Source organism: Pseudophryne corroboree, chromosome 1 (genome assembly GCF_028390025.1).
Source record: "Pseudophryne corroboree isolate aPseCor3 chromosome 1, aPseCor3.hap2, whole genome shotgun sequence".
Classification (NCBI taxonomy): Eukaryota; Metazoa; Chordata; class Amphibia; order Anura; family Myobatrachidae; genus Pseudophryne; species Pseudophryne corroboree.
Window position 1 is genome coordinate 315,953,207 of NC_086444.1, and position 18,456 is coordinate 315,971,662.

Here is an 18,456-nt window from a genome sequence, read left to right on the forward strand (position 1 = left end):
GCTTTTCTACAAAAGATCCTCTCACTATATAGGGCCCCATCTGCTCGGGTCAGGGTGAATGGCGTCCTTTCTGAATCCATATCAATCTCTAACGGCACACGCCAGGGTTGCCCGCTGTCACCCTTAATCTTTGTTTTATGCATGGAGGCCCTGGCACGTGCGATTAGACGCAACCCTGACATTGCGGGACTGCGGGTGGGTAAAGCTGACCATCGCCTGGCCCTCTTTGCTGATGACTTATTGGCAGTCATAACGAACCCCCTGATCTCACTACCCAACCTTGTGAAAGAATTCGCACGGTTCGGAGATATGTCGAATTTTAAAATCAATTATTCGAAATCCATGGCAATGAATGTCACACTTCCATCTGCCACGGCATCCCTCTTATCGCAATCATTCCAATTCACATGGCAAAAATCCCATATTACATATCTAGGAATTCAGATTCCAGCGACACTTACCACTATGACTGCTATTAATCATACCCCTCTACTCCGTAAACTGAGACAGGAGATGAGGCACTGGCTCACACAGAGGTTCTCATGGCTAGGCCGTATAAATATAATAAAGATGAACATTCTTCCCAGGTTGCTATACCTTTTTCAAACCATTCCTTTGAAACTTTCCTCTCAATTTTTAGCTGAAGCACACAAGGCGATAAGCCACTTTATTTGGGGGGGCCGGAAACCTAGGTTCAAGCATAGCCATTTATCTAGACTGAAATCTCAAGGCGGACAACAACTGCCTATGATTTCCGCATACTACCATGCCACGTTACTGCATAGAGTGGTGGATTGGTCCCGTCCCATGCCACATAGAAAGCAGTGGGTTGAACTGGAATCGTCTTCTACCAATCTTAACCTACAGACAGTGCCCTGGCTTCCTAGATTTAGCCGCTCATCACATCCCACAGTGGGGCCCACTTTAGCCTTATGGCGGACGCTTCGCTACAAGATGGGAATTTCATCTAGACGAACATCCCTTAGGCCTATTTTCGACAACCCGTTGTTCCCCCCGGGAGAGTCCAATAAGATTGCTTCTAGATGGGAAGGGGCGGGTGTGACTAGGGTGGGTCACTTGCTTACACATGGTAAAATCAAAACGTTCTCTGAAATACAGAGCGCAGGCGATATTCTCGCTAAAGATTATTGGTTCTACCTTCAGGTACACCATTTTGTTACTTCACAACGAGAGGCGATAGACTTTTATAAAGCTCTCACTCCCTTTGAATCCATGTGTGATCAGGAGATAAACCCCTCACACGTAGTGTCCGGTATCTACAAGATTCTTCAACAGAGTTTCTTTCCTACTGTCCCCTCTTTCTGTGACGCATGGGATAAAGATTTAATACACCGGGGAATCAAGATCCACTGGGACACACACTGCAAGGTTATGGCACAATGCTCCACTAGTCTGGACGTTGTGGAAACGCAATACAAATTACTGACGAGATGGTATAGATGCCCGTCTCTTTTACATAAATTTTACCCCTTGGTCTCCCCTCTGTGTTGGCGATGTGGTACGGGTACAGGCACACTGATCCATATATGGTGGGACTGCCCGTCGATTGCCCCATTCTGGAAAACGATCATGGATATATCCACAAAGATTTTGGGTGGCCCAGTCCCACTGGGCCCAGATTTCTGGCTATTATCACATTCGGATATACCCCTCTCTCGCTACAAGAAATCCCTCATTAAACACTTAAACAACGCAGCAAGAGCTGTAATCCCGGTGCACTGGAGATCCACAAACCCACCGACACTATGGGAGTGGTTCCAACGCATTGATTTTTACATGCATATGGAGGATGTTTATTCTGCCGCCTTAGACAAATACTCAGACTATATGGCTACTTGGCTTCCTTGGATTGAATTCAAGACTAATAAGACCTATGCTGATTATGCATCCCTGACTATACACTGCGGACGGAGGTTCTTAGGGCCTCCGCTCTAGCTTTGAGATATTCTACGTGTGTGGCCCACTTACTTTCCTCCCCACTCTTCTTCCCCCCTCTCTCCCTTCTTCCCCTTGTCCTCTTCTCTATCTATCTGTTCCAAATGTCGAATGCCTCATACCCTATATAAATGCTATGTTATTAAGCGATACCATCATGGGGCTGCCTTTGATTTTAGATTTTGTAAATTCTATTGAACGTTACACGGTTTAAGATAATATAAATGAATCTGCTGATTTCTTTTTGCTGCAAACATTTACTGATATATATAACTACAGCTGATAAATCATATGACTGTTATATGCGTTCTATTTTGGATACATATGTTGACACATTTGGAAAATGTTTTATATTATAAAATGAAAAATAAAGAATTAAAAAAAAAAAAAAAACCAGCACGCGTATCGATTCATCAGCGCATCCGCATGCTGGGGAAGATGGTAGTGGCCTACAAGGCTCTACAATTTGGCCGATTCCACGCCAGGGTGGAACCTACTGAACAAGTGGTCCGGATCGCACCTACACATGCACCGGAGGATAATCCTGTAAACAAAAGCCAGTATTTCACTCTTGTGGTGGCTTCAAAGTTCTCACCTCCTGGAGGGACGCAGGTTCGGGATTCAGACTTGGATCCTGGTGACCACAGATGCAAGCCTCCGAGGTTGGGGAGCAGTCATGCAAGGGGAAAGCTTCCAAGGACGATGGTCAGGTCAAGAACTACTCCTCCACATAAACATTCTGGAATTGAGAGCTGTGTACAGCCTTCATCAAGCGGCACACCTTCTTCAAGGTCGTCCCATACAGATCCAGTCAGACAATGTAACGGCAGTAGCTTACATAAACCGCCAGGGCGGAACAACAACAACAAAAAAACAGAGCGACAATGGCAGATGTGACAAAGATACTCCTCTGGGCAGAAAGACATGCAAAAGCTGTGTCGGCAATTTTCATTCCGGGAGTGGACAACTGGGAAGCAGACTTCCTCAGCAGACACAATCTCCATCCAGGAGAATGGGGCCTCCACCCAGAAGTCTTTGCAGAGGTAGCAGACCGTTGGGGCGTTCCTCAAGTAGATATGATAGCATCACGTCTCAACAAGAAGCTTCAGAAATATTGTTCCAGGTCGAGAGACCCACAAGCAATAGCAATGGATGCACTGGTGACCCAGTGGGTGTTTCAGTCGGTGTATCTGTTCCCTCCACTTCCACTAATACCAAAAGATCTCAAGATCATCAGAAGAAAAAGGGTTCGAGCAATTCTCATTGCTCCAGACTGTCCAAGGAGAGCTTGGTATCCAGATCGTCAGGAGTTATTACTGGAAGATCCTCAGCCTCTTCCTCTTCGCGAGGACCTGCTACAGCAGGGGCCGTTTGTTTATCAAGACTTACCGCGGCTGCGTTTGACGGCATGGCTGTTGAGCGCCAGATCCTAGCCCGTAAGTGTATTCCCAATGAAGTCATTCCCACACTTATTCTGGCCAGGAAAGGGGTAACGTCCAAACATTACCATCGTATTTGGAGAAAATATGTATCTTGGTGTGAATCCAAGAAGTCTCCTGCGGTGGAGTTTAAATTAGGACGTCTTCTCCTATTTCTACAGGCGGGCATGGATGCTTGCTTGAGATTAGGGTCTATCAAGGTCCAAATTTCGGCCTTGTCTATTTTCTTTCAGAAACAGTTGGCTTCCCTTCCTGAGGTCCAGACGTTCGTGAAGGGGGTTCTGCGCATCCAACCTCCCTTTGTGCCTCCTGCGGCACCATGGGATCTTAATGTGGTGTTGCAGTTCCTTAAATCGGACTGGTTTGAGCCTCTACAAGAGGTAGAGTTGAAGTTTCTCACTTGGAAAGTGGTCATGCTGTTGGCCTTGGACTCAGGCAGACGAGTGTCTGAATAAGGGACTCTGTCATACAAGAGTCCTTATTTGATTTTTCAGGAAGATAGAGCTGAACTGCGGACGCGTCAGCATTTTCTTCCAAAGGTTGTGTCTTCCTTCCGTATCAACCAACCTGTGGTGGTTCCAGTGGCTTCTGACACCTCAACCGTTTCAAAGTCCTTGGATGTCGTCAGAGCGTTGAGGACTTATGTTGCAAGAACGGCTTGGATAAGGAAAACAGAATCTTTGTTTGTCCTCTATGACCCCAACAAGATTGGGGGTCCTGCTTCTAAGCAGAATATTGCGCGCTGGATCAGAGGTACCATTCAGCACGCTTATTCCACGGCAGGATTGCCGTTACCGAGTTCGGTAAAGGTCCACCAGCGCTGATTGTATATCACTCTTAAAAGATATATCTAGACCATTGATTGAAGACTTGACAATCAATTAACCATCACAGGAAAATGTAAACTGAATCAGATTTCCACTCGTTGGATGTACCTTACTCAACGACGGTCAGTAAGATTCACCCATGTAACGGTATCTTTTCCTATGTCATCTTAGTGGTCATCATAAGGTCATATGAAAATTCACTCACCATTATTATGAGCCCTATGTTCATCAAAAGGTTTCTTTTTTTAACTGCACCAGCGGAATCTTCAGACAGTATCAAGGAATTCTCAAATACTGGATCGCCATAAAAATGAATTTATTCCATAAAACAATTCCAACAAAAACACAAAAAATAAAAAACAGGGGTTACACCACTCCACTCCGTGTATATATACACAAGGTATATAAACACACTCCAACGAGAGCAGTCTTGTAGATATATAATCAATAATCCATACTTAAGTCAATCCTACGTTTCGGTTTAATTTCAACCTTTGTCAGGGATATAAAAAGTATCCTTGATGCAGGTTGAAATTAAACCAAAACATGAGATTGATTTAAGTATGGATTACTGATTATATATCTACAAGAGTGCCGCCTTTATGTTGGAGCATTTTAATTAATTTGGGATGACACTTTGGTCCACTGTTCAATGCCATTTTTGAGTGTCCGCTTCACACACACACACACACACACACACACACACACACACACACACACACACACACACACACACACACACACACACACACACACACACACACACACACACACACACACACACACACACACTCATTTTCTGTGACTTTCTTTGGCAATGGTTTATGACATATTTATTTTTTTATTAAAGCCAATCTACCTTCCTTCTGTCTTTTGTTTCCTGGTACATTTCTATGCAGGTACTAATCCACGATGGTTATCTTTGATTTGTAAGTTGATAAATTGTCAATGCTAATATTGTGCTTTTTCCAATATTCAGACAATGGTAGCACAGCTGTCAGAGATATTGGGTCTCTACCTACAGAAGTAAATGGAAAATCAGAGGATTCCACTATTTTGGAGACAGAAAGTGTTTCAGATTCAATTGAAGAAAGAACTCATGGAACATCTGTTGCCCCCAATTCTCACACTGTAAGCAACATTTGAAATGATATAATGTAACTAAATGGAGCTTTTCATTTCACATACATGTGGCGGGATGTAATGGTGTCCAAGATCACCGGAGATGCAGATTGCTGTCCGATCTTGGATGTTTTTTTAAAGGGGCAATTACTTACAAGGCAAAACCATGCTTTATAGTGATTGCCCCTTTTGAAAAAGTCAAATATCGGGCAGCATCTCACACCTCTGGCGATCTCAGACATCATTACATCCCGCTGATGGTTGTAAATTGCTTTGCACTTTTTAGTTTTTACTGGATGTTTTATTGCTCTTGCAGCCTTCTATGCAGTCAGAAAACTGGCAATGGAATGACTGGTGGACAAAGCATTAATTGCATTGTTTGTATCTCACCATACTAGATAAATGATAACTAGAACCTACTGTGGTCAATGCATGCTAGGCCAAGTCTCTACCAACACTAGAACCCTGGATCTTCCTGCCCTTATATTTGTTAAAATAATTCACTCTGACGATTTATAATATTGCCCAAATAATTTATCAGGTTTTTATTTTATTTTTTATATCAGGGAAAACTATTTTCAAATTATAATATAATACACCCTTAGGTGTTTATATGCTCAGGTGTTTATATGCTCACTTTCCAAAATTTGAGGATTTTTGATGTTTTCAAACCCTTCTGACTCAAAAAGGACATATAAAGGTTAATTTGAGACACTCATATAGTATTAAATGCATACAGAGAGTAAACGTAAATAGTAAGGTCATTGACATTGGATTATTTAACATGGCTTGAACCAATATATAAAAAAAACCATCAAAATACAGTACATTACAATGTATACAAACATGTATTCAACATATATACGTTTCTCACACACAATATTTAATATAATAGATAATAATAAAACAATGAAAAATATACAAAAATTGACAAAGTTACTCTCTAGAAACAGCAAGGAAGTCAGAATTTTGCAACAATTATCTAATGAATTATTTAAAAATTGTATTTTATTTTCAGAAAACAATCAAACAGAAGGTGTACTGCACTGTTCTTTATGTTTCATTCAATTGCATCCCTGAAGAGTTTGCAGATTTCAGTGCTTTATTTTTCCTGCGAAATACCCAAGGTAATGCATCTGTTTTTCTAAATGTATGCAAGTTGCAGGGTTGTGCCTACATTGAGGTGTTGCCAGCAAAATAAACTAAATTAATTTAAACTGTATTATTTATCAGTTTCTTGATACATACATTTTGATTGTATTTACCTTTTTAGTAGCTCTAGCCATTCTTAGAAATTACGGTATTTGCCTTTTGAAATTCATGCAACTCGTACATTAAATATTTTCTCCATGCAGCCGCCACTAGATGTTGACCAACGGAGCAATTCAATTGTTACTTAGTTCGGCCACACTGAGCCGTAGGGAGACATTGCAGCTCCCCTGAAATGTGTAAAAAATGACCTGTTTGGGTGCACAAAAGGGGGTAATTCCAAGTTGATCGCGGCAGGAAATTTTTTAGCAGTTGGGAAAAACCATGTGCACTGCAGGGGAGGCAGATATAACATGTGCAGAGGTGCAGAGAGAGTTAGATTTGGGTGGGTTATTTTGTTTCTGTGCAGGGTAAATACTGGCTGCTTTATTTTTACACTGCAATTTAGATTGCAGATTGAACACACCACACCCAAATCTAACTGTCTCTGCAACATGTTATATCTGCCTCCCCTGCAGTGCACATGGTTTTGCCCAACTGCTAAAAAATTTCCTGCTGCGATCAACTTGGAATTACCCCCAAAGTGCGCTTTTTTTTTTTGCGATTGCTCCCATTAGTTTAATTGGGTTTAGCTGCTTTACTCTGCTAAATCCAACACTAATGGGCACAATAAACAGCATCAGTTGAATGTCACTTTAGACGGGAGATCCTGCGGTGATATCAGTTGAATTCCCCCAATAGATGTTTAAATACTTTCCAACACCATGGGCAAGAATTCTGATTAACATACAGTATATACTGTTTTTTTTTTTAAACAATGGTTTTTATTATTTGATCACAAACAAACAAGGACAGATACAACAGCACATGTGAAGTCCAACATGAATAGGAGTTGACTGAATTGAATTTCAAGCAGAAATACAACGATACAATGACAGTACAACAGTGTATACAATGTCCTAATCATGTACTGCCAAATCCGGCGATAAACAAATATAGAACTAACATACCAACAGATAGAGAAAGAAATAAAGTAAGACAAGAAGAGAGACAACACAGTGACACACACAGGGGATCATATAGATACGGGTCATGTTCCACTAATGGGAATGTTCCCAATACAACTAATAAAGTATAGATATAAAATACAAATGATATATCTGATATATAGCAATAATACTCAGGCAGCATCAGGTTGTGGAGAATGTAATTGTGACAATTCTATAGAGCCAGTATTAACCATAGGCAGCCCCCTCCGCTCCCGAAATTCTTTCCATTTCAACCAAGAGTTCAGTATTGACGGTGGTGAGGTAGAATAAATACCTCCAGCCGTTTCAAATAGGAAATGTTTATGTGTGCTGTTAACAATGGCTTGGATAGTGGGTACATTTGGTGTTTTCCAAAGCTGTCCAATTGCAGCCTTGGTGGATATGAGGATATGGCCAGCAATATATCTATCACAACGTAATAGGTCAGGTGATGTGTAATGAAATAAAGCAAACATAGGATTCATCGGGACCTCCACCCCCAACACCTCCCGGAGAAGAGAGAATACTTCGGTCCACAGCGACCTCAGAGCGGGGCATTCCCAAAAGATGTGTAAAATATTACCCACGTGACCACAATTCCTCCAGCAAAGCCGGGAAACCGAGGGCCAAATGGTATGGAGCCGCTGTGGAGTAAAGTACGCCCTTTGGCACAATTTAAAGTACATCTCAGAATGCTGAAGGCATCTCGAGATCCCAAAGCACCTCGAGGAAATGGAGTCCCACTCCTCCTCCCGCAGGTCAATGGAGAGATCCCTCTCCCACTTCAGCTGCGAGGGAATCTTACCCTGTTTAGAGAGGAGAATTATATACTGATACCATTTAGATATCCCACCGCCATGGTCCGGGGAGGACAGTCTGAGGCGTAGGGAGGCCGGAAGGGTGACGGGGGCCACCCCATCCCTCCCACATGAATTCCTAAGTACTTAATGGATCTGACCTGCCAGGCATATCGGTATCGGTCCTTAAGTAGGGTCACAGTACGTGGCGATATGTGAAGCGGTAGGGCTTCCGTTTTGGATGTGTTTAACTTGTAATATGAAATTCTGGAATATCGGTCCAGGATAGTATGGAGCGCAGTAAGTGAGGCATCTGGGCGAGTTAAGCAGAGCAAGATGTCGTCGGCAAATATGCTGATCTTGTGAGTCAAACCACCTATTTCTGGGCCTGTAATTGTTGGCTCAGACCTAATGGTCTCAGCCAGCGGCTCAATAGCTAAGGCGAATATGAGGGGTGACAGGGGGCAGCCCTGTCTAGTTCCATTGGAGATATTAAAATCCCCTGACAAACAACCGTTGACAAACACCCTTGCAGAGGGGGCAGAGTACAGAGCAAAAATGGAATCCAAGAACCTCCCAACAAACCCAAATTTATCTAGAACAGCTCTCAGATATCCCCAGTGGAGTCTATCAAATGCCTTTTCGGCATCGAGTGAGAGTATAAGAAGGGGCGTTTTATGTGCATCACAATGTTCTAATAAGTTAAACACTCTTCGGGTGTTGTCCGGGGCCTGCCTGCCCGGGACAAAGCCCACCTGGTCAGCAGCTATGAGGGAAGGAAGCAGAGGGGAAAGGCGATTAGCGATTAGCTTTGCAAAAAGCTTGACGTCTGTGTTCAACAAAGCTATGGGACGATAATTTTGGACTGCCGTGGGGGGCTTGCCAGGTTTTGGAATGGCAACTATCTGTGCCTCAAGCATTTCTCTGGGAAACTTCCCCACGCCCGATGCCTCATTGAAAACAGACAGCAGTAAGGGGGCCAGGTCATTCTTATATGATTTATAGAAATTGGAAGGGAAGCCATCGGGGCCAGGGGCCTTGTCTCTCGGGAGAGCAGAGATAGCTGCATCTAGTTCTTCTAATGTCCAAGGGGAGCTAAGGGACAGGCAGGCCGCGGAGTCCAACGCCGGGAGGGAAATCTCTTTCAGAAAAGACTGAATATCCACCTCTCTGGGTTGGGGGGTAGTCGGGTCAGATCTTAAATCGTAGAGTTGGGAGTAATACTCTGCAAAGGTGTTTGCAATATCATAGGGGTCAGATACTCTAGATCCCGTAGAGGAACAGACATAGTGTATCCTAGCCCTAGCTCGTTTACTCTGTAGCTTCCGAGCCAAGAGGCGTCCCGCCTTATTACCGAGTGCATAAAACCTCTGGTTTAATAGAGCAATATTGCGTTGCACATCTCTAAGTGAGAAAACGTTTACCCTTTCCCGGGGCGGCCAATAAGAGCTTGTGGGTAGATTTATTGAGAGGATTCGCTTTATGCAACAATTCCAGTCTGGCAGCCTCCCTATCAGCAAGCAGGCGTTCAGCCTGTTGAGAGCGTTTAAGTCTGGCAGCAGTCTGGATGGCAGAGCCTCGAATCACCGCTTTAAGAGAGCACCAATTATTAAAGATCGAGGTATCTTCCGATTTGTTAGTATCAAGGTATAACTGTATAGATCGTCGAATAGTGAGAAGGGCATCAGGGTGATTGAGTAAGAACCTCCCCAGTCTCCAGGGCCCTGAGGGGATCCCACATGCTTCCAGCTCCCAAACTACCAATACCGGGGAATGGTCAGACCAAGTCATAGGCAATATGTTAATTTCTCGGATGGCCGTCAGGGTCTCCTTATTCGTCAGGGCAAGGTCTATCCTGGAGTATGAGCAGTGAACATGCGAGTAGAAGGAATAATCTCGCTCTGTGGGGTGTTTAGTTCTCCATGCATCATTTAGATCGAATTCCCCCAGTAACTGGCGGAGGTTAGGCCTCCCGTCCCGAGCATTCCGATTTCGCGACAGGGTGCTCCTAGTAGTACTAGATCTATCTAGTAAAGGGTCCACAACTAGATTAAAATCCCCCAAGATCATAACCGCCCATTAGTGTGCTTTTGTATCAAGGAACAGAGCTTCATACAGAAAGTGAGCTGACCAGAATTCGGGGCATAGCATGAGACTAAGGTGACCATAGTGTTTTCCAATAGCCCTATTAATATGAGATATCGACCCTCAGGGTCTACTATTTGGGATTCTAGTGTGAAAGTGCAGTTCAGGGAAAAGAGTATCGCTACCCCAGCCTTTTTTGTAGGACCATTGGCCATATAGCAAGTAGGAAAACGATTATCGTGAAATTTAGGGGGATCCAATTTTCTAAAATGGGTTTCTTGAACCGCAACCACATTCGCCTTCATTTTATAGAAGGAGGACAACGCTAGTTTACGTTTCTGTGGGGAATTTAATCCTTTAACATTTAGTGAAACTAACCTGACCATAACTGATTATTAAGGGAACATAGCAACCGCTGAAGCCAATAGCTAGGAACAGAACCCTGGCGGGACAAGACACATAGGGGAGACAAACAGGGATAGACAAGAGAGAATTATGAAAGAGAGAAAGGAAACAGACCCCATAAAGATATGGGGCCATAGTAAGGCGCCAAAACATCCAGCGCCTCACACTATGGAATAGAGAGGTTGGTGCCAACCTCCCCGCAACCAAACAGCCGAGGATTGTATATCTCGGCGTATGTACACCCACACGGCATACAACACTCATAGCCTGGAGGCACAGAACCGCAGAGACACACAATGCTGGTCAAATATTTGAGATCTAGTGCAAGTAGATTAACGAACCAGACAGTCAGTAAGAAAAATACATAAAATGAACTCTGTACTTCACATAAGTAAGCGCACACTAGAATGTAATAGCTAACAAAAACAAGGGAAAGCAATCACAATGGCAGTAGCCGACTTAAACACTAAATGTAACAGTCTCTGCAGTTAACGTCCAGGACCTGGGACGGTATTCCAGGTAAGGGCACTCATGGCAAGTAAATGTGAGCGGTATACCTCTACTTCTCAACCGTCGACCAGTCCTGCTGGAGTCGGTGGTCAGGGGAACTGGGCCCGCGGTCTCCCCCCAGATTCCATTTACGTAGAAGCTTCATACCCTCACCTGCTGACGAGATGGCTATAGTGGAACCGTCTCTGGAGATCAACAGACGAGTGGGGAAGCCCCATCTATAAAGAATGCCAGCCTTCCGAAGAACCGTAGTAACCGGGTGGAAAGAACGTCTTTTGTTGAGAGTGTACTGCGACAAGTCTCCATATAATTGAAGATTACCCAAGGCTTCTGCTGTGTCAGAGGAGGGTCTAGCCGCTTTGAGCAAGGACTCTTTAATATGGAAAAAGTGAACCCGCATCAGAACATCTCTAGACGATCCCTCTGGGGCACCCCGGGCCTTCGGGATTTGGTGAATTCGATCCAATAGAAGATCTGAGGAGCTGGCGGAAGGCAGCAGTTTTTTGAAGATCTCCATAGTATAATCGTGGAGACTGCTATTAGAGATCGAGTCGGGGACCCCTCTGAGTTTAAGATTGTTTGTTTCTGCGCGAGCGATCTTCCAAATCCGCCACTTTATCGCGCAGTAAATTCACTTCACCCTCCAAGGTATCATGGGAGTCTATCAGTGAGTTATGTGAGCCGACTACTTCACTCATCTTCGTTTCCAGCTGGCCTGTCCTCTCACCTAAGTCATCAATGGAGCTCTGGCAGGATTTCAACATGGCTCTAAACTCAGATGTCACGTCGTCTTTAAACTGATGCAGCAAAAGCTTCATACTGCCTACTGTTAAAGCTTCAGAATCCTCAAGACGCGTTGGAGAGGGTGCGTCACTGGAAGGGGGCTCGGAGGTCAAAGGAGAGGACCGCATGGTCTGAGGAGAGGAGCCTACTACAGGGGTTCCAGCTTCTGGAGGTTTGTTACGGAAAGGAGAAGGCTTAAAAAAGGCGACTTGATTGACCGGTTTGGAGGCTTTATGCTTCTTTGGAGGCATGACTTCTGATTTCACAGAGAAGTGCCTAATACAGTATAAGGGGGGTACAGCTTGCTTCAATCCAGCAGGGTAACGACACGGTGTAGGTATGTATCAGCTAAAATGGTTGCGGGGAGGTATTAAAAGGACATTATGAGTGAAAAGATCACATCTCAGCACAGCACGGGCAGATCATTTGCACGGGATCTAACAGCAATTTTCGCCCCTATCCGAGGTTATCAGTCGCAAAGATCAGCCCCTTAGTCTCAGGTGGGCAGATATTCAGTGTAATGCGGAGCTATCCCTGAGAGCACGACTGCAGGTGGCTTAATTAGCAGGTTCTCAGCAGTGGTCTCCAGATATCAGTGACTCTAGGGCCCCCACACTGCCTACGGATATCAGTGGCTCAGGGAGACTCAGATAAGCGATCCAGGTGGAGTCAGTAAATACCGTGCAGAACTGAAGGGGGACTGAGGACCAGCCCCAGGGTAAGGCTGCCAATATGATATTACTGTCCCCCCCCCGGCGTCTAGCTCAGGGCTGCTGGCGGCGGCCGTCCGCCGATGGTTATTGCGGGCTTCAGTGGAGGGGATTAGGCCAGGGGAGCAGCTCACCTCTTCAGATGTAAGAGTCGCCGGGCCTCACGTCCTTCGCGTCGCTCCGTGGGTCCCGAGACCTAAGGTGGCCGCCGCCTCCGGAGCTCCGGGCTTTCAGTGTTCGCGCCCCGTCCGTTTCTCCTCTCTCCCGCAACGTAGCCGGTCTCAGCAGCCCGAAGAGGGGGTCCGGTCCCAGGGGACCCAAGCAAGGGTATTCTGGAGACGCCTCCGGGATTGATGCTCCGCACGGCCGGCAGCGTTAAGTTCAAAATTTAGGCCCTGGCTTCAGAGTGGTGGATAGGCCGCAATCCGCGGGAGCCAGTATACCGGCTCCCCGATTCCGCAGCTCTAGTCCACCGCAGTGGGGGGTTCTCACAGTCACAGGGGCTGAATTCAGAGGGCTCCTACGGAACAGGGGGAAGAATATAGGGGTTTTATTCCCTCAGAGACAGTGGAGCTCACTGTCCGTGCTTCCTCTCGGTTCAGCCTCCAGGCCACGCCCCCCGTATATACTGTTTTTTAAGATCTGATGTCATGTGTTGGGCTGGGGTGTAATGGCATGTAAGGTGAATGTTGGAGTGGTCTGATGTGCATATGATGGCATGTGCGAGGATCTGCTGCCATATCAAAGTCGCATAAAGGATGTGTGATGATATATAAGGAGGAAGTCTAATGGCATGTACAATGTGTGATTGTATGTAAGAGACATGTGATGTGTGAAGGAATATAAGAGACGTGTGGGGGATGTCTGATGGTAGGTAAGGGGTATGTGGCAGATGTGTTAAGGCATGTACGTGGCATGTGAGGATATCTGATGGTATCAAAGTGGCAAATGGTGGGGTCTGCTGGTATATAATTGCCATTTGTCCAGTCATTCAGTGAGAAAAGTGATAATACCATCAAAATAAAAGCGAGCTACTTATCAACCTTACTAGATGTCCTAGATCAGTGTTGATAAATAGCTATTTCTCTATCGTCCTAGTGGATGCTGGGGTTCCTGAAAGGACCATGGGGAATAGCGGCTCCGCAGGAGACAGGGCACAAAAGTAAAGCTTTCCGATCAGGTGGTGTGCACTGGCTCCTCCCCCTATGACCCTCCTCCAAGCCAGTTAGATTTTTGTGCCCGGCGGAGAAGGGTGCAATTCTAGGTGGCTCTCCTAAAGAGCTGCTTAGAGAAAGTTTAGCTTAGGTTTTTTACTTTACAGTGAGTCCTGCTGGCAACAGGATCACTGCAACGAGGGACAGAGGGGAGAAGAAGTGAACTCACCTGCGTGCAGGATGGATTGGCTTCTTGGCTACTGGACATCAGCTCCAGAGGGACGATCACAGGTACAGCCTGGATGGTCACCGGAGCCTTGCCGCCGGCCCCCTTGCAGATGCTGAAGTAAGAAGAGGTCCAGAATCGGCGGCAGAAGACTCCTCAGTCTTCTAAAGGTAGCGCACAGCACTGCAGCTGTGCGCCATTTTCCTCTCATCACACTTCACACGGCAGTCACTGAGGGTGCAGGGCGCTGGGAGGGGGGCGCCCTGGGAGGCAAATGAATACCTATTTTGGCTAAAAATACCTCACATATAGCCTCCGGAGGCTATATGGAGATATTTAACCCCTGCCAGAATCCGTTAAGAGCGGGAGACGAGGCCGCCGAAAAAGGGGCGGGGCCTATCTCCTCAGCACACAGCGCCATTTTCCCTCACAGAAAGGCTGGAGGGAAGGCTCCCAGGCTCTCCCCTGCACTGCACTACAGAAACAGGGTTAAAACAGAGAGGGGGGGCACTAATTTGGCGATATGCTTATATATTAAGATGCTATAAGGGAAAACACTTATATAAGGTTGTCCCTATATAATTATAGCGTTTTTGGTGTGTGCTGGCAAACTCTCCCTCTGTCTCTCCAAAGGGCTAGTGGGTCCTGTCCTCTATCAGAGCATTCCCTGTGTGTGTGCTGTGTGTCGGTACGTTGTGTCGACATGTAGGAGGACGATGTTGGTGAGGAGGCGGAGCAATTGCCTGTAATGGTGATGTCACTCTCTAGGGAGTCGACACCGGAATGGATGGCTTATTTAGGAAATTACGTGATAATGTCAACACGCTGCAAGGTCGGTTGACGACATGAGACGGCCGACAAACAATTAGTACCGGTCCAGACGTCTCAAAAACACCGTCAGGGGTTTTAAAACGCCCGTTTACTTTAGTCGGTCGACACAGACACAGACAGGGACACTGAATCCAGTGTCGACGGTGAATAAACAAACGTATTCCTTATTAGGGCCACATGTTAAAGGCAATGAAGGAGGTGTTACATATTTCTGATACTACAAGTACCACAAAAGAGGGTATTATGTGGGATGTGAAAAAACTACCATAGTTTTTCCTGAATCAGATAAATTAAATAAAGTGTGTGATGATGCGTGGGTTCCCCCCGATAGAAAATTATGGGCGGTATACCCTTTCCCGCCAGAAGTTAGGGCGCGTTGGGAAACACCCCTTAAGGTGGATAAGGCGCTCACACGCTTATCAAAACAAGTGGCGGTACCGTCTATAGATAGGGCCGTCCTCAAGGACCAGCTGACAGGAGGCTGGAAAAATATCATAAAAAGTATATACACACATACTGGTGTTATACTGCGACCAGCGATCGCCTCAGCCTGGATGTGCAGAGCTGGGGTGGCTTGGTCGGATTCCCTGACTAAAAATATTGATACCCTTGACAGGGACAGTATTTTATTGACTATAGAGCATTTAAAGGATGCATTTCTATATATGCGAGATGCACAGAGGGATATTTGCACTCTGGCATCATGAGTAAATGCGATGTCCATAACTGCCAAAAGATGTTATGGACACGACAGTGGTCAGGTGATGCAGATTCCAAACGGCACAAAGGTGTATTGCCGTATAAAGGAAGAGGAGTTATTTGGGGTCGGTCCATCGGACCTGGTGGCCACGGCAACTGCTGGAAAATCCACCGTTTTTTACCCTAAGTCACATCTCTGCAGAAAAAGACACCGTCTTTTCAGCCTCAGTCCTCTCGTCCCTATAAGATCATATCTGCCCAGGGATAGAGGAAAGGGAAGAAGACTGCAGCAGGCAGCCCATTCCCAGGAACAGAAGCGTTCCACCGCTTCTGACAAGTTCTCAGCATGGCGCTGAGACCGTACAGGACCCCGGGATCCTACAAGTAGTATCCCAGGGGTACAGATTGGAAGGTCGAGACGTTTCCCCTTCGCAGGCTCCTGAAGTCTGCTTTACCAAGGTCTCCCTCCGACAAGGAGGCAGTATGGAAAAAAATTCACAAGCTGTATTCCCAGCAGGTGATAACTAAATTACCCCTCCTACTACAAGAAAAGGGGTATTATTCCACACTATATTGTGGTACTGAAGCCAGAAGGCTAGGTGAGACTTATTCTAAAAAATTTTTTTGAACACTTACAAAGGTTCAAATCAAGATGGAGTCACTCAGAGCAGTGATAACGAACCAGGAAGAAGAGGACTATATAGTGTCCCGGGACATCAGGGATGCTTACCTCTATGTCCCAAATTTGCCCTTCTCACTAAGGGTACCTCAGGTTCGTGGTGCAGAACTGTCACTGTCAGTTTCAGACGCTGCCGTTTGGATTGTCCACGGCACCCCGGGTCTTTACCAAGGTAATGGCCGAAATGATGATTCTTCTTCGAAGAAAAGGCGTCTTAAGTATCCCTTACTTGGACGATTTCCTGATAAGGGCATAGTCCAGGGAACAGTTGGAGGTCGGAGTAGCACTATCTCGGATACTGCTACAACAGCACGGGTGGATTCTAAATATTCCAAAATCGCAGCTGATCCGACGACACGTCTGCTGTGCCTAGGGATGATTCTGGACACAGTCCAGAAAAAGGTGTTTCTCCCGGAAGAGAAAGCCAGGGAGTTATCCGAGTTAGTCAGGAACCTCCTAAAAACAGTGCATCATTGCACAAGGGTCCTGGTAAAAATGGTGGCTTCCTACGAAGCAATTCCATTCGGCAGATTTCACGCAAGAACTTTTCAGTGGGATCTGCTGGACAAATGGCCCGGATCGCATCTTCAGATGCATCAGCGGATAACCCTATATCCAAGGACAAGGGTGTCTCTCCTGTGGTGGTTATAGAGTGCTCATCTTCTAGAGGGCCGCAGATTCGGCATTCAGGATTGGATGCTGGTGACCACGGAGCCCAGCCCGAGAGGCTGGGGAGCAGTCACACAGGGAAAAAATTTCCAGGGAGTGTGATCAAGTCTGGAGACTTTTCTCCACATAAATATACTGGAGCTAAGGGTAAATTTATAATGCTCTAAGCTTAGCAAGACCTCTGCTTCAGGGTCAGCCGGTATTTATCCAGTGGGAAAAACATCACGGCAGTCGCCCACGTAAACAGACAGGGCGACACAAGAAGCAGGAGGGCAATGGCAAAAACTGCAAGGACTTTTCGCTGGGCGGAAAATCATGTGATAGCACTGTCAGCAGTGTTTCATCCCGGGAATGGAAACTGGGAAGCAGACTTCCTCAGCAGGCACGACCTCCACCCGGGAGAGTGGAAACTTCATCGGGAAGTTTTTTCCACATGATTGTAAACCGTTGGGAAATACCAAAGGTGGACATGATGGCGTCCCGTCTGAACAAAAAACGGGACAGGTATTGCGCCAGGTCAAGAGACCCTCAGGCAATAGCTGTGGACGTTCTGGTAACACCGTGGGTGTACCAGTCGGTGTATGTGTTCCCTCCTCTGCTTCTCATACCTAAGGTGCTGAGAATTATAAGACGTAGAGGAGTAAGAACTATACTCATGGCTCCGGATTGGCCAAGAAGGACTTGGTACCCGGAACTTCAAGAGATGCTTACAGAGGTCTTATGGCCTCTGCCGCTAAGAAGGGACTTGCTTCAGCAAGTACCATGTCTGTTCCAAGACTTACCGCAGCTGCGTTTGTCGGCATGGCGGTGGAAAGCCGGATCCTAAGGGAAAAAGGCATTCCGGAAGAGGTCATTCCTACCCTGGTCAAAGCCAGAAAGGAGGTGACCGCACAACATTATCACCACATGTGGCGAAAATATGTTGCGTGGTGTGAGGCCAGGAAGGCCCCACAAAGAAATTTCAACTCGGTCGTTTCCTGCATTTCCTGCAAACAGGAGTGTCTATGGGCCTCAAATTGGGGTCCATTAAGGTTCAAATTTCGGCCCTGTCGATTTTCTTCCAGAAAGAATTGGCTTCAGTTCCTGAAGTCCAGAAGTTGTCAAGGGAGTATTGCATATACAACCCCCTTTTGTGCCTCCAGTGTCACTGTGGGATCTCAACGTAGTTCTGGGATTCCTCAAATCACATTGGTTTAAAACCAGTCAAATCTGTGGATTTGAAGCATCTCACAGGAAAAGTGACCATGCTCTTGGCCCTGGCCTGGACCAGGCGAGTGTCAAATTGGTGGTTTTTTCTCAAAAAAGCCCATATCTGTTTGTCCATTCG

At 45.9% G+C, this 18,456-nt stretch overlaps 1 protein-coding gene across 1 annotated transcript in view; it reads left to right on the forward strand.

Moving 5' to 3' along the window:
- DNAH10 (dynein axonemal heavy chain 10) overlaps window positions 1–18,456 on the forward strand; it is a 712,041-nt gene that overhangs the window by 50,599 nt on the left and 642,986 nt on the right. The window contains exons 3-4 of the mRNA XM_063964569.1: window positions 5,202–5,353; window positions 6,363–6,471. Coding sequence (XP_063820639.1) covers window positions 5,202–5,353; window positions 6,363–6,471 — 261 coding nt within the window. The remainder of the gene's footprint in view (window positions 1–5,201; window positions 5,354–6,362; window positions 6,472–18,456) is intronic.